Here is a 15,163-nt window from a genome sequence, read left to right as displayed (position 1 = left end):
CTGTGTTTGGAAGTCTTACAGCTTTAAAAGGAGTGTAGAATACTTTTATTTTGTACACTTATGTAACTTAATGCCAGTATAATTAGCCCTTCAGAGATCCCTGATGACAGAAGCAAATTACTCTGACCCTAATAAAATCAGATGAATTTTTGCTTCAACTACAGTGTGGTCAAAATGTCACCTTGTGTTTTCTTAGAACTATAAGGACACATACTGCTGCTCTTTTCCTTCTGTTCTGCTGCTTTGGGACACGGCAGTATTTTATTTTGGCAGGTGCAGGACAATTCTGCCCTTCATCTCGATCAAAGCCATTTGTTATCCTTCCTTTCAGAAGAACATTAGGCACCACCAAGGCATTCCCCTAGAGCTATCCACTGATGTACGTTTGCAATGTGTGGTCATCCTAGAAAGGTCTCAGTCTCTGTTTTTGTCTGTCTTGGTATTTATGGGTGGAGAAGGATCCATACAAATCCAACAAACAGTTTGAGTTTACTGTCATAATATGGCTTGATATTCACCTTTGAGAGGCCAGAAATGTGGAAAGCACTTTATTTGGATGACAAGGAAGAAAGATCTTGGGGCATCACTAATGACAAATAAAAAGGAGGGGGAAAAAGATAAAATAAAAATAAATTGAGCTAAAATTTTTGAAAGACTTCTTCACAATGGATGACAACATAGCTGGTTAATTAAGGGCAATCTGAATCCTCAGACAGCTTTGAAAATCCCAGTCTGGGTGTTCCAAGGAATGAGAATATTTTACTCCTTTTACTGTTATTATGAACTTCTTTTATGAGAGTTTCTTAAGAATAGTTATTTTCCTAAGGGAAGTAACTGAGCTAATGTGACTGGCATGCTTTCTATTAAAGGAAAAGTACTCAGGCCTGAAATAGCCAGTACTTGGAGAAAAATAATGGAACCTCTGCAGTAATGATATGGTTGGATAACAGTAAGCAGGATGTGAGTCTATATGAGCCAAACCAATGGAGGCTGCAGCTTGATCACATGCTCACTGCAGACAGATATAGTTTCCCTCTTACCTGATCTCCTTTCTGAAACTCGATGTCATTTGGTCTCTTCTGTTCTCCAATTTGTCCTGGTGGCCCTGGAGGTCCCTGAAGACCTTGTTCACCCTAACATGCAAGAAGATGGCAGTTTGTTACAGGCAATACGAGCCAAATGGCATGCATAAGTATTTTCAAAGTAATAAGCAAAAATATCATCATGATCACCTACTCACTTTTTCACCTTTGGGTCCTTGGAAATTCAAACCCATGTTACCCTGCAAAAAGTATAACTCATCAGCCCTTAGAAGTCACAAATGAACAGAAATTAAAACAGAACAGTCCACCACCACCATCAATCGGGGAAAGAAAATACCTTAGGTCCTGGCAGCCCCGGTGGACCAGGAGGTCCCTATTAAAAGAGGAAATAAACAAAGTAACTTACAAGCACTTTACATGCCTCCTTGCAGAAACTGCTACTTTGACCCCAAGCATTACACCCATGTTGACAAGGCACCTTGCCTTCCTTACAGAGCTCTTCCTCTCGCTATTCATCTTCCCAAATATGTAAGAAACTAGTTCTTCCTTTAAGTAGGAGAGTCAAATAAAATTAAACAGCCAGGTATTAAACACTAAGGAAAGAATCATCCTGGTCTAAATAAGCTAAATCTTGTCCCTCAGGTTTCACACAAATAAGAAGCCTGCACAAAGATTCAGCCTGATTTAAAGCAAAAAGAGGTCTGGGAACAGGCTGAGTATCTCAAATGTATCACGTTTAAGTGTGTGCAGTGGCAGCTGCAGGGTGAACCGAATGCTTGGTTGCTGTTGTCTTCATACCAACTCTTGACTACCAAGATCTCTGCACTTTACTGACCTGCCTCGGAGGACATGAAACGAAGAAGCAACTGCCCTATTGAACACTTCATGGGTAACAGGTTAAAGAAACTTACTGTCAAACCTGGGGGCCCTGGAGGGCCAACTGGACCTGGTACCCCCATGGAGCCAGGTGGACCCTGTTGAGAAAGTGGAGGAGGCTATATGAGAGGCACCTTTGCATGAAAAAAAACAGTGAGACATTCAAGGACAAAAAACCCAACAGCTGGTGCCCCATACACGTCAAATCAAAGTAGCTGACCACTAACCAACCACTCTGCCCTTGTGGAAAGGCCTACAGGAGCCTACATTGTGTTAGGAGTGTCTGCTCTCAACATCAATGCATCTCTTTCGTTTGGACAGGGGAATGCTTTTTTGTTGGTTTTGAACTACTTTTGCTCTTTCTTTCTCTTCACCCACTGAGAGAGAACAACAAAACACTTTGTGATTCCTCCCAGCCAGAAACAGACAATAGAGAAGCACAGATCAGAGGAACAGAAATGCTAACAGGCTCAGTCTGGTCAGAGTAGCCTGGGGCTTGCCTCTCTGTACCAGGAAACAGGAGTCTCTGGCTTCTGTCCAGTCCAGGCCGATAGACGCATTCTCTGCTCCCCTTGTTCTTCCACTAAAGCAGTGAATGGCTCAGTGGGGAAGCACAGGGCCTGGAGTCACTAGCTGTTTTCACAGAAGATCGCTGAGAGAATAGAAACCCTGTTCAGGAGGTGCAACATGGAGAGTACAGCTGAGACATTACACTCTCTTTCCACCACCCAAAATAGTGGCTACAGCCCAGAAAGGCATACGTTACTTGCTCTACCTCAGGGTGAAGAAGGGAAGGGAACTCCAGAACTGATACAGAGAATGTCTAGGGAGGAGGAGAAGGCGGGGGAAACAGAAAGCAAGTCCGTAACTATGACTATTGCTGTCTGCTGGATATCGCTTTCCTGACCAGGGGACCTTTCTGGCCTCTGTGAGTCACCCTATTAAGAGCAATATGGAAGCACTTACTTTCCCTCAAGGCATAAACTAGAGGTACATAAAACGTGAGCCCTGCTTCTCCACATAAACATATCGATCCCCTAGCACCAAATGTTCCAATTGTGCTGTAATGCAAATACTGTTCATGTTATCTCTTTGGCAGAACATAGCCTAATAATACTTTACGCAACTTACAGGTATTCCTGGAAGACCTGGAAATCCTGGGTCGCCCTTCTGTCCTGGCAGCAAGGATGTAATTATTTCACCTGCTTCACCCTAGAAGAAACAGAGCTGACTTTAATTAATAGCACATTTTACAATTCTTTATCACAATTTTGACTCCAAAGGACACACAGTGGCTCTTAAGACTCTCAGAGACTCAGCTATGCTGCACCCTAGCAGTACTCTTTAATATAAGCACTAGATTCTCCAAGAACTGCTCTTTTAGGAAAGATCCTTGCATATGGCTAAACTATCAACTATTAAAAGCTCTCTTTTTATATGTACAAATATATCAGCATTGATTTAAATTCCCAAAGATTAGGGGATTGAAACACAAATGCTTCACAAAAGAAAGAGATGCTCTAGCTCCATGTGAAAGCAATGGATAGGACACAAGACAAAAAAGGCTCATTCAGCTTTTTTCAGTGTCATCAAATTACTTTCTTTCATGAGATGAATGCTGAGTCGTAATAGTCATGCTTCATGGTCTATATTGAAGCACAGTTTCTTATTGATTTCAGGGAAGATCTTTGTTTTAAAAGTGTATGTTCTGATCAGCTTGTCTTTTAATATCTTTAAAACAATTAGGAAGAAAAGGAGCTGAAAAAAACAATTTAGCCTAATAGTCACCATTTCACAGCACCAGTGTTATGCTGTCCTCTCAGGAGTTTATTGGAATAATTCTGTGGGCTGAGTTTCCTTTTAATTAGATTGGAATCAAAACTGATGGTTTGGATAATGCTCAAACAGGTCAAGGATACAACAAACCCCTTAAAAAATAAAAGGGGTCCTTAAGGTCCAAAATCAGATGATGAGAGTACTTACACTAGGAGAACAAGCCATCTGTGTAGTAATCTATACAGTAAAAAGCATGTTTCCAGAAGGAACATAAGATGTGGCACTATTCTCCTTATTGGATATTTTAAGTTATTATTGCTTAGTCTCTAGCAGCGTTCTTGAGCACGCACAGGTAGACTACTGGTGCATTTGGGTGTTTGTAGGCATTTTGCTAACTCGATGCTTCACAAGACAAACAGACACTGTCCCTCACACTCTCAGTGAAACCAGCTTCAGAAAATGGTCTGCTACTTCTGGAACTACTGACTCAAATTGAGTACAACTGCTGCAGAATTTCCAGGCAGTTCCACCGGAGTGGTGTAGAAACACTAAGCCTTCCGCAGAACGTCACTCCAGAGTCCAACTGACACACGTGGTCTTGCATAAAAGCAAGCAGGTTACTTACACCAGAACACACTGCACACCCATGCCTGCTTAGTACTCCGCCGTGCGAGTACAGAACGCTTACCTTCATACCCGGCAGACCAGGGGGTCCCTTTATTTAAAAGAAACAAAAAAGAAAAGAAAAATCAATAGAAGTAAATCATTGGTACGTTCTTCTCAAACCACTAATCAGATCTACACCACGAAGCAAGCATTAAAGATAGAAATCTAAAAAAAAAAAAAAAAAAAATGAAGAAAATATACCTTTTGTGATCTTCAGAATCAAATGGAAAAATTAGAAAGGTACCTGCACAGTGAACGTTGAGCATTAAAGGGCTACATTTCCTTTTCCTAGCAATTTGTTTCTTTATTGCCTCCTGTTATCCATCCTGCCTACTAGACTTCTTTCTGTTCGTGCTTTGGTTCTGACAGCCACTTTGCTGTATATCCTTGTGGTTTATAATGAAAGCACCCTGCAGTGCTCTCTTTTTTCTGCCCCGTTAATGACCAGCATGACTCTTTAGATGACTGGATGACAGTATCAAGATCTTACTTCTCTGACATATATGCATGTATTTGTATTTTTCTGCAGGTGGCAAAGCACCTCAGCATGTGAGAAGTCAAAGGGCTTTTTATTAGCTTTACCACAGCATGCAGCAGCAAAGCTCACTCTTTTATTAGACATCTAAAATATCCTGATTAATCATAAAAAATAATATATTCTTATTTATTAAAAGACCAACTGCAAAAAAGAGGCTGATATTTATCCAATCTTTCACAGATCTAAGTACAAGTCTTCTAGTGGATTACAGCTGATCTGGAAATCTTTTACTTACAGGAGGCCCTTGTAAACCAGGAAAACCTGGACTGCCTGGGAATCCACGCTCTCCCTTAGGGATGAAGAAAATAATTAGCCAAAAGCAAACCAAAACATAACAAAAACAGACAAATTTTGACTAAAAAGTCCAGTTTCATTATTAGCTGATGACTCCAGAGTAGCAAATTGTATTGCAACAAGCTTTAAGACAAACAGTTTGTTAAATCACACAACCAATTGAAACAGAACTTTACACATTCAGGTATTTCCACATACTTGAGGCAAAGTACAATACTATAGAGATGGAAAACACACATAGTGCTATAGAAGATCAACTTCTCTTACAGAAAGAGCACAACCTGAATCTAAGTAACATGTTAGAATGAAAGTGACTCCTTCCAAAAAGGATATTGAATCAGTATTTTTGATGCAGTATTATTAAAAATTAATAATTAAAAGTCCCACTGTTAGACAATGAGTTTTCCTTGGTAGCAAGAGTCTACTTCAAAGATGAGATGCAGTATATGATCTAATTACCAGATGCTTCCCTCAGTTATAAAAGCAAAGATTAGAACAAAGAATTTAACCACGCTGGCTGTAGAGTATAAACATTGTGTCTTGGTATTGGCAATTTCTGGCAAGAATTGTGCTTTAAGTACCAGACCATGATCCCTTCTCTCAGATGTGTCTCTGAATTATCTTGGAATTACCTGCACAACTTGGTAACAGCAAGTACTGTTGCATGTAAACCTATGGGCTACAGCCAGGACAAAAGAGCTCTTTATCATATTATTGTTGCATTGTTAAGAATTTTAAAGGGATTCCACCTTTGTTCCATTGCATCCTGGGATACCCTGAGGTCCTGGTGGCCCATCTTGTCCTGGTAATCCCTTTAAAGTGGAAAAGAGGAAAGAAGAGTTAGCTTGTAGGACCATCTTCTGAGCCTGAAAGACAAAGGGAACAGAATGGTATCTATACAGCCCATTTCTACTCACAGGAAGTCCTGGTGTTCCTGGAAATCCTGGAAGCCCTGGCGGTCCCTAAGGGGAAATTAACCACATGTATTTTAAATGGTATGGTATGAATTGATGTGCAAAAGGATTTACCAAGATTTTACTAAATGTAACCTATTTGTGCCAATGTAAGTAAAGAAAAACAAACATCTGAATCACCTGTAAAAAAGGAATGCCATGCTGGACAGCCATCAAATTTCTTACCCTTCTTTCAGGGAAATATCCACAAAAACATAGAGAAGACAATGCAGAACAACTAAAGTAACAGTATGTAGATATATAGAGAAAATAAATGAACACTCATGGTGTGGAAAATGAATGTGTCCCAATGAAGTCAGAGATGCATCAACTGTCACCAGCTGAGGGGTCTGGCAAAAAAAAAAGCAAAGGCACAAATCCTAAAGGATTTCCAGACAAATCAACCTCTCCCACATCAACCTTCATATACTGTGTCTACTTCAGAATAAACTGAAGCAAAGTTACAGGAGAGTGTTTAGGTCCTGCATAGCAAAACAGATAAGTATTGGGGCTACTCTCCCTAATGAGTTTATGAAATTAATACAAGTAATACATAAGAAAGTATTATTTTTGCAATCTTATATTGCTTATAAAAAGTAATACAATCTCTTCTAGCTGGTATATAAGTTACTCTTCAGATATAAGTTATTTTCCCCCCATAAATCACTACTTGTGTGAGAACCCACTCAATGCCTGCCAGTCTTTATCCATAACTCTAATGTATCACCCTAAAACTGCACCATCACTTACTCTGATGCCTTTGGGTCCAATGGGCCCTGGAAGTCCATCATCACCCTAAAATAAACACCAACAAACAACAACAACAAAAAAACCACAGTCAAGTTTGCAATCTGTCTTTCTATCAAATTAAACTGTAAGCATGATAAAATTTCTTCTACATGTCTACAGTAAGTGGACAGAAAGTTACATTAGTTGTCATTTCCTGAGTAAAGGGTTCAAAATTAGCTTATTTTCAGTGTCGGACTTTGAATTGAAAAATATTTGTTACTACTGATAAACTATGACTAAGAGGAAATGCTTTTTAAAAAATCAAAGCTATTTAAAACTGCTGCTAAGCAGATACCTGCCAAGTGCCTTCATCGAATATCCCACAGTGGCCTCTTGTGGGCAAGACAAGTTACACAAGATTATATGTGAATGATACTGTACCATCATTATTTTGTATTATGATAATGCAGAACTTCATATTAAAATCTCGATAAGAAAAGGCATTTATGGAATAAAAATATAATCCAATCTTTCTAGTCAAATATCCCTCTGTTGTTTCACTCTCGTTATATTCAATTAATATTCTTTTAGTGTAGACTTTCATTTTTTTCTTACCACCTACCTATCTTTTTCTTTGCTCCTTTTTGATGTGTTCTGTTAGTTTATACTGTGAGCATTTGTCAAAGACATAGAAGATCCTGGATAATCTTGTATTAAATATGAAAGCAATCAGAGGAAGGCTTTCAACATGTTAATACTGTATCACACCATCTGAGCATAACGATGTAATTCAGTAGCAAACAAAAATAAACAAAAAGCCTCCAGAGAAAGCAAGGAGCGTTCCTCAGCTGTCTCTGCAGAGGTTCAATGAGGCCTTCATTTGCATTGTCCCACACAAAACCAGCCCAGGAATGCCACCGGCTGCAAACAAGAGTTTACTCATGTGGTGGGACCCCTCTGGGCAGCTGACAGGTGATGGAGTGCATTATTGCAAGGATTAATAGAACTACATCACAGCACCTTGCCAAACCTGTTCTCTGACATCCATCTGCAGTACCCACCGAACGGATACAAGGACACATGGAGCGTTCACAAGCATGTGTGTAGGTGAAGAACAGGAAACTTAGAGCAATCTTCTTCCTCTAGACAACTATTCAGACCAACCAAACAAAAAATCCTTTGTCATATTCCATCATCTGAAGATTTTGACTATTAAGCCAATGATAATTAGGAGTTCTGGAATGATTTAGGATCAGCACTACAAGCAAGCTAACAGTATCTAGCATTTTCATGCTATTCAAACGAGTCAAGACTTACCTTCGAGCCTCTCGGACCAGGTGGTCCTTCTGGTCCTGGAAATCCAGGTAATCCTGGCTGTCCTTCCAAGCCTGGAAATCCCCTTTCACCCTACAAAAAGAATACGTGGTGGTGGAGGTGTAACGTGACAAAAACACAAGTTATGATGGAAAAATTTACAAAACACATTATCTTTCCGGTTTTCTGTAGGAAGTCATCATACAGACAAACAAACTAACATAACACTATGACTAAACATCTCACCTGCTTAGCTACAGAATTCCTGAACATACACATACGCTGCCTTTAATTGCATCCCTTAAACAGGTTTCACAGGATGTTTATCCAGTATTAAGCCATCCATTTACCAAAGTAATTCAACCATCTGTTTCTCCTGTACTGCTGAAACACAGAACTCTCTCCCCTTCCCACGAAAAACACATCTTTATTAGTTACTAAGTCTCTCTCAAAAACTCATCTCTGCTGCAATACCTATAAAAACTCTCAGAATGGTGTAGGTTGCTGCTATACCATGGTTGCCGTTTATTATTTCACAGTTGTGAGATTGTAATTTGTAATAGAAAAGCAACTAAGATCCTGGTCATGCATTGTAGGCTAAACACTACAAATACAGAACATAAAAGCACTTACAATCTAAATCAAGTGAAATCGACAGAAAACAGCAAGGAAACAAGGTTCCTTATTCCATTTATCTGTCACTTTTTGCTGAAAAAGTAAGCTTTCAAGCAGCAACCATGTTTTACTAAATATTTATGCAACGATTGACCTTCAGTAGCATAACAAATACCATATACCATCCTATGCCACCATCTAACCTGTTAGTGTAAGTCAACAATGTCACTTACCTGCTGCAGATGCATAAAATATTTACTTTTATTCCTTGTATGTCATAGGTTCACAAAAACTAGTAAATATTAAAGTTTCAATTGGCACAGAAAAGTTAGGAAATACCAAAATTAATACACCTTTTTGTGCATATATATGTTATTGTACACTTTTCAACTGCATAAATGGGTATTTCCTACAGCTCTGTTACATCAACCAGTACATATAACAGCTTATGGAACAGGCAGCTTGCCAGCATTGTTTCTTATTGCCCTACAGATAGGTCTGGCTTGGTTGGTAGGGTTGGTTCCTACCTGCAAAAAACCTTCTGTTTATTTACCCCAATGATTTTCTCATGACAACTACAGGAAGTGCCAAAGAAACATTCCACCCTAACAAACACCTTTATTACTAGGTTAAAGGTAGTGCGGGCTTTTGTACATTCCCTTTAAACCAATTCATCCTGAATTCTTATTTTCTTGCGCCACTTCAGCAAGAATGGGAACAGTAAGCCACATCTATTATCTGGCAGTCTACCAGCTACGGCACTCTGGGAACGTGAGAGGTCCTGCTTAGCTCTCCTCAGTCAGATGAAAGAACCGAAGCAGCAATCTCACATCTCCAAGAAGACGGCAGCAGAGAACTGAAGACTGGGGATTACAAACAGGCAGAAGTGTCTAACTGCAGCCTTGAGCACAACGTGCAAAAGGCAACGTTAAGGCTTCGCTCATCTCCCCTTTACTTGCTACGAGCAGCTGGATGCTGAGCACAATAGCAGGAATTCAGCATGACAGCAGTGTTCAATCTCATTCTTACATCCTGATTTCTCACTGTTCTGCTTAGGTAGGTGCTCTGTATTCCACCCTGGGAGACAGGAAAGCATTCAAAGCATTTACAGGATGCTGAGATCTCAGCAAAATTATCTGAGAAAGTAACAGGGCTTCTCTTCCTGCCTTCTTTTCCAGTACTTGCTATACTGCTTCCTTGGAAACATAAGAGGAAAACCTTTTGGATGAGAGATTAAAGGCTGTGTGCAAGCAAGAACTGCAACCTTACAGAGGAAGCCACGAAGTTGTACTTAGTCCTGCGTACACAGCGAGACTCAGAAGGATTCCTTGGATAGCAATGGACAGCTCATTAATTGGTTTGCTAAAGCTGGTGTCTTATTAACTAAAAGGGAAACACTCCTCTTTTACTGTAGGTCACATACTGCTCTCTTATACAGGACAGACATCTTTTGTCCCCTGTGAAAATGCCGAAATTGCATCACGAATTGAAGCTAGCTTAAGTCTGACAGTCAAGGTCCTGACTGTCTTTTTCCACACAACATGCCAGGCTGTACTTTCACATGGAGCTATATAGCTGGCATGCTACTTCATCTGAAAAACAAGACTGGAGGAGTATTACTATCTCAGGCCGGGATATGAAAGGGTTAGTGCATCCCTGAAGGAGAGAGAATGAGGAATTTGGGAGTGCCTGATAAGGAAAACATTAGAGAGCACCAGACTTTGGAGCAAGCTCTGGCAAGAGCTGTGTTTGCACACTAAAGAAATACATCTGTGTACAAGAGGCACGTCAGATGTGTCAGGTGCTAGCGAGGCTACACAATGCCTACTAACCTCAACTTGGTTACACTTCTTCATGTTTCTGTTAGAGAAAGTAACATCTGCAAAGGGTTACAACAGACTTTCAGCAGAGGGTTGGCCTCGTGTGTCATCTAAGGCTGAAGAACTGTTCTTTAAAACACAACTACTCTGAGGTCTCCACTCTAAGTAGTCACAGAACTGGGAAGTCAAGGTCTTTAAAGTGAAAGAGGAACACGTGAAGCTGAACAGTTAAGCAAGAGAAATACAGGAGGCAACAGATGCTGCCAGTAAACTGCACTATTGAAACTATGAAACGAGCATTTTCCAAGCCCACTTTGAAAGTGAGCAGCAACAACGAGAGCCTTGCATAAGGAAACTGTTGCCAGAGCAACTCCTGTGGAGTTTACCAGCAACTTACCCCTAGGTATGAACAGATGATTTGAAGGACTACACCCGGGAACAGCTGAGGGATTACACCAGACACTTCCTGGGGGAACTGTATCAAACTAATCACAGAGGAAATCATAGAATGGCATAGGCTGGAAGGGACCTCAGAGATCATCTAATCCAACCTCCCTGTCATGGGCAGGGACACCTCTCAACTAGACCAGGCTACTCAAGGCACTGTCCAACCTGGCCTTGAACACCTCCAGAGAGGGGGCATCCACAACTTCTCTGGGCAATTTATTCCAAAGTCTTATAGCTGCACTATAAAATATAGAAATATCTTCACTATAATCACTATCTTGGATCAGAACATTGGTTGGAGAAAGAAACATGGGCAATGTGGTTAGGGGAAGAATACAAGCTGATCCAGCTCTCTAGAATACAGATCATGTTGGGGAGATTTTTTTTTTTGGTCTTCTATTTCAATAGCATATAGAAGGATTTCATAAGAGAGAAGTTTTCAGCCATTGTTTCTGTCTCCAGGCTTTTCCTAGTGCACACCTTGCATATACCATACTGTTTTCATGAAGATTCAGATGCCAGGAACAACTGTCAGCTGCCTTGCAAGAACATATTGAAACTGAAAAGACATTTAAAAAGTCTTCCCCAAAAAGTCAATGCCAAAAAAAGACATTATATCACTGGGGATATGAGATTGGAGCCCCCGGGTAGTGTGCAATGTATTTTCTTATCGATGCAAAAACTGACAGTCACTACCCAGTTTCGCTTGCACAGAAAGAACTGAGGAAGTCTAGATACTTTTTGATTCAGACTACAAGTTACTAAAGAGAAACATAAATATGAAAGGTTTAGGTCAACTCAGATCTCATCTTCCAGTCCTGAAAGTACAGGACTGTTTCCATTGCAGAATAAAGACACATCAGCTATAAACCATCAGTTCCATATTGGAACAGGCTGCCCAAGAAAGTGGTGAGTCACCATCCCTGGAGGTATTTAAAAGACACATAGATGTGGTGCTTAGGGACATGGTTTAGTGGTGAAGCTGGCAATGCTAGGTTTATGGTTGGACTCAATCATCTTAAAGATCTTTTCCAGCCTAAATGATTCCATGATTTCCTTGGGGAATGGGTGAGGAGTCAGATACTGATCTCATTTAGTGATAAATCCGAGCAGCTGGCAAGGCAATTGCCCTGAATCAGCTACACAGATGTGGCAAAACTGTCAGCTTATGAGCTTGAACATGACTGTTGCTTGGGGATAGGAAGAAAAAAAAAGTTGGGAAACACCCTAAAAATATGCTTTAAGCTGCATCAAGATACAGCCAATTAAACAGGAATACAGAAAAATTTGGCGTAGTTCTATGTACTCTAATAATAGTTCACAAGTATTTAAACAATCAGGGATACATGCAGTTTTAAAGCACGCACAAGTAATTTACATTTCTAGAATTTCTTCCTGAAATCTAAATATTTATAAACAGAAATTATGGAGTGAGAAAATCAGGATATTTGTTTACATAGAAGTCTTATACTTGTGCAAAAAAAAAAAAAAAGACTTCAGAAAAAACGGAGGAAAAAAAAAAAATCAGGAAAGCAGTAGTTGGACAGCCCATTTTGCTGCCTAAATACGTATAAAGAGCCTGGCTGTAACGTTTGGCAAGAGGCACAACCTTGCTTCCTGCCCTTGCTGTGAAAGCAGTGAACACCAGAAAGAGTCTTAAGACAGTTAACTATGGGTGGCTACATCAAACCGTATTCCCACGCGAACGTCTGTAGTAGCATTAAAAGATGTGCAGCATGGAAGAAGTGATGCAATAGACAGCCATATTATTCTCTCCCTTTCTACATGAGAGAGGGAAGACAACAGCCGCCTCGATTCTAACACGAGTCAATATAAGTTGTTCCTCAGCCTGAAGAACACTGACTAACTTCACAGAATTAGAACTATAGTATCTAATCAAGACCTCACTCAAAACAAACACGCCGACCAGCCACAAAGAGTAATGTCAAAGACACAGTTTAATGCAATAAAGACATCCCCTCTGACAACCTGTAGTCTTCAAAATACATCACATTTCTTCAGAATATCATCTGTGATGACTTTCGTAAGATGAAACAGTCGAGGCTTAATGGTCAGTGGTTGTAAATCTTTCAGAATACAGGGCCATATTAGTGCAGTTCAGACCAATATTTATGAAGCACAAACACCAATCACGTAATTATTCTTAACAAAGTGATTAAAATCTGAGATTTTTAAACTATTTTTTCACAATTTGTATCTAATAGTGAAAAGAAAAGCAGAGCTTGGGTCACATCTGTACTAAGTTTTACCATGATAAGTCAGAAGGAAATAGAGACCTTGAGAGCATACACTGATAATTTTCTTCTGAGACTCAGAGCTCCAAGAATATACATCCAATAAGATGTTCTTCCTTTGCAAGTGATATGGATTTCTTGTATCTGCATACAGGGTGAAGTATCTGAAATGCCTTCAGAGCTCAGATATTACAAGCTCTTCTTGCCAGAATCCCAGGCACCAAGCTTGTATGAGACAATATGTTAGGAACTTGCAACCCAGGTGAGTCTTTGGAGTTGTACCCCTTACGTCATGATCAGCCAACCCAGTAAACTTGGCACCTTCTGAAGTTCTCTTTGAAAAGGCCATGGCCTAACCATACATAATAACTGAAGAAAAGTTTCTTATTCAATTTGTTTAACTTAATTCAAATGGGTAGAACCCAATAATCCTCCTCCTCAAAAACAGCATAATGTATTTGCAGCTGTTCTGAGAGGGAACGCTGTCTTAGGTGCTGTGAAAAACATGGTCCCTCTGCCCTTAAGTCACAATGTTTCTATCACAGCTACACAAATAGCTGCAACAGAACTTGCACAAAGGAACCCATCCGGGTGAAAACTAACCTAGTTTAGGAAGAAACTTGTTTTCAGTGAGATCAGTTAACTGACAGCTCTGAGCATGGCCACGCAAGCCCCAGAGAAATAGGAACACCTCACTAAGGGAGGGTATGGAAGCCTGTTTCAGCAGCAGTATGTACTACCACTTTAAAGCAAAACCAGTCTTGGGGTACATGCCCTCCCAGTGACTAAGACACACACAGCATGCTTGCTGCATTCCCTTGGCTCTCAGTCTCCAACAGCTGAGATCCAGTACCACTCCCCTCCTCTTCTCTGTAGAGCTGATCTTATCAGCATCTTTGGATCTTGTTTTCAGCTGAGGTAAAACCAGCCCAATAATCCACAAGTCTTACTGGTTTGTCTTAGAAATTGCTACATGTGCAGTGCCTATTGTGTTTATTTCTTTAGCTAGCTCTTACTCATCAACTAGCTTTTAAGCATTAAAGCAGGCAAATCAAAAGTGTTGAGCAGTATTTATTTAAAACCCAACCATCATCCAGGTCCTTAAGTGAAAAGCAATTATACATTTCTCTTCCAGTTGAAAAGTGAGAGCAATTCCTATAAGCACCTGTATGTAGCAGCTCAATTTACTTCAGTTTTAATACTCTTACCAGATCCAGTTCACTGAGGAGCTTACCACGAGTAACAGCACACTGGCTCCTGGTTGCGATCAATTTTTACTGGCTTCTCCGAGTAAATTCCTCTTTTCTTCATTATACCATTTTAGACATGTCTGCATTTTACATTACCATTTTATATTTGATTTTAGTGAGGTGGGCCTGAGCAGAGGAAGAAAACTTTAGTGCACTGATTTTTGTCAGCTATTGACGTATGGGCCTCCAAAAAACAATTGCTTATTGTGCTTTAGTTCTCCAACAGATAACACGCTAATGGTGCTGTAAGGGCTCACGGCAGAGGCAGAGTTAAACAAGAACCACTGGCAGCACAGAAGCAGTTAAATGAGAGGTGTGGCTCTCCAAGGCAAGACAAGAAAATCGTTCTCCTATTTGTTGCAGTTTGATTTGTATTACTTTACCTGCTCTGTTAAAGTTTTTATATGCTGAAGGGAATGTTAGGACGCTTAGGAAGAAGAGTGCTTTCGAGTCTCCAAAGGAACACATCAGGCTCTGCTAAGCTGAACAAAGCAGCACTTCTCAGTTGACTTAATGCAAGTGGACAGCGACTTGGATGCAGGAGCTGGTTGCAGGCCAGAAGTGAAACAGTGGAACAGAAGTGCTGG

At 40.2% G+C, this 15,163-nt stretch overlaps 1 protein-coding gene across 1 annotated transcript in view; it reads right to left on the bottom strand.

The window, feature by feature from the left end:
* Positions 1–15,163, bottom strand: part of COL4A5 (collagen type IV alpha 5 chain) — an 82,098-nt gene that overhangs the window by 38,402 nt on the left and 28,533 nt on the right. The window contains exons 3-13 of the mRNA XM_086619853.1: positions 8,193–8,282; positions 6,897–6,941; positions 6,111–6,155; positions 5,943–6,005; positions 5,135–5,188; positions 4,384–4,410; positions 3,051–3,131; positions 1,955–2,017; positions 1,381–1,416; positions 1,241–1,282; positions 1,041–1,133 (exon numbers count right to left, since the gene is read on the bottom strand). Of these exons, the coding sequence (XP_086475979.1) occupies positions 1,041–1,133; positions 1,241–1,282; positions 1,381–1,416; positions 1,955–2,017; positions 3,051–3,131; positions 4,384–4,410; positions 5,135–5,188; positions 5,943–6,005; positions 6,111–6,155; positions 6,897–6,941; positions 8,193–8,282 (639 nt within the window). The remainder of the gene's footprint in view (positions 1–1,040; positions 1,134–1,240; positions 1,283–1,380; positions 1,417–1,954; positions 2,018–3,050; positions 3,132–4,383; positions 4,411–5,134; positions 5,189–5,942; positions 6,006–6,110; positions 6,156–6,896; positions 6,942–8,192; positions 8,283–15,163) is intronic.

This window comes from Tauraco erythrolophus, chromosome 13 (assembly GCF_009769465.1).
Source record: "Tauraco erythrolophus isolate bTauEry1 chromosome 13, bTauEry1.pri, whole genome shotgun sequence".
Classification (NCBI taxonomy): Eukaryota; Metazoa; Chordata; class Aves; order Musophagiformes; family Musophagidae; genus Tauraco; species Tauraco erythrolophus.
Note: the sequence above shows the minus strand (reverse complement) of the source record. Positions and strands in the feature narration are given on the sequence as shown.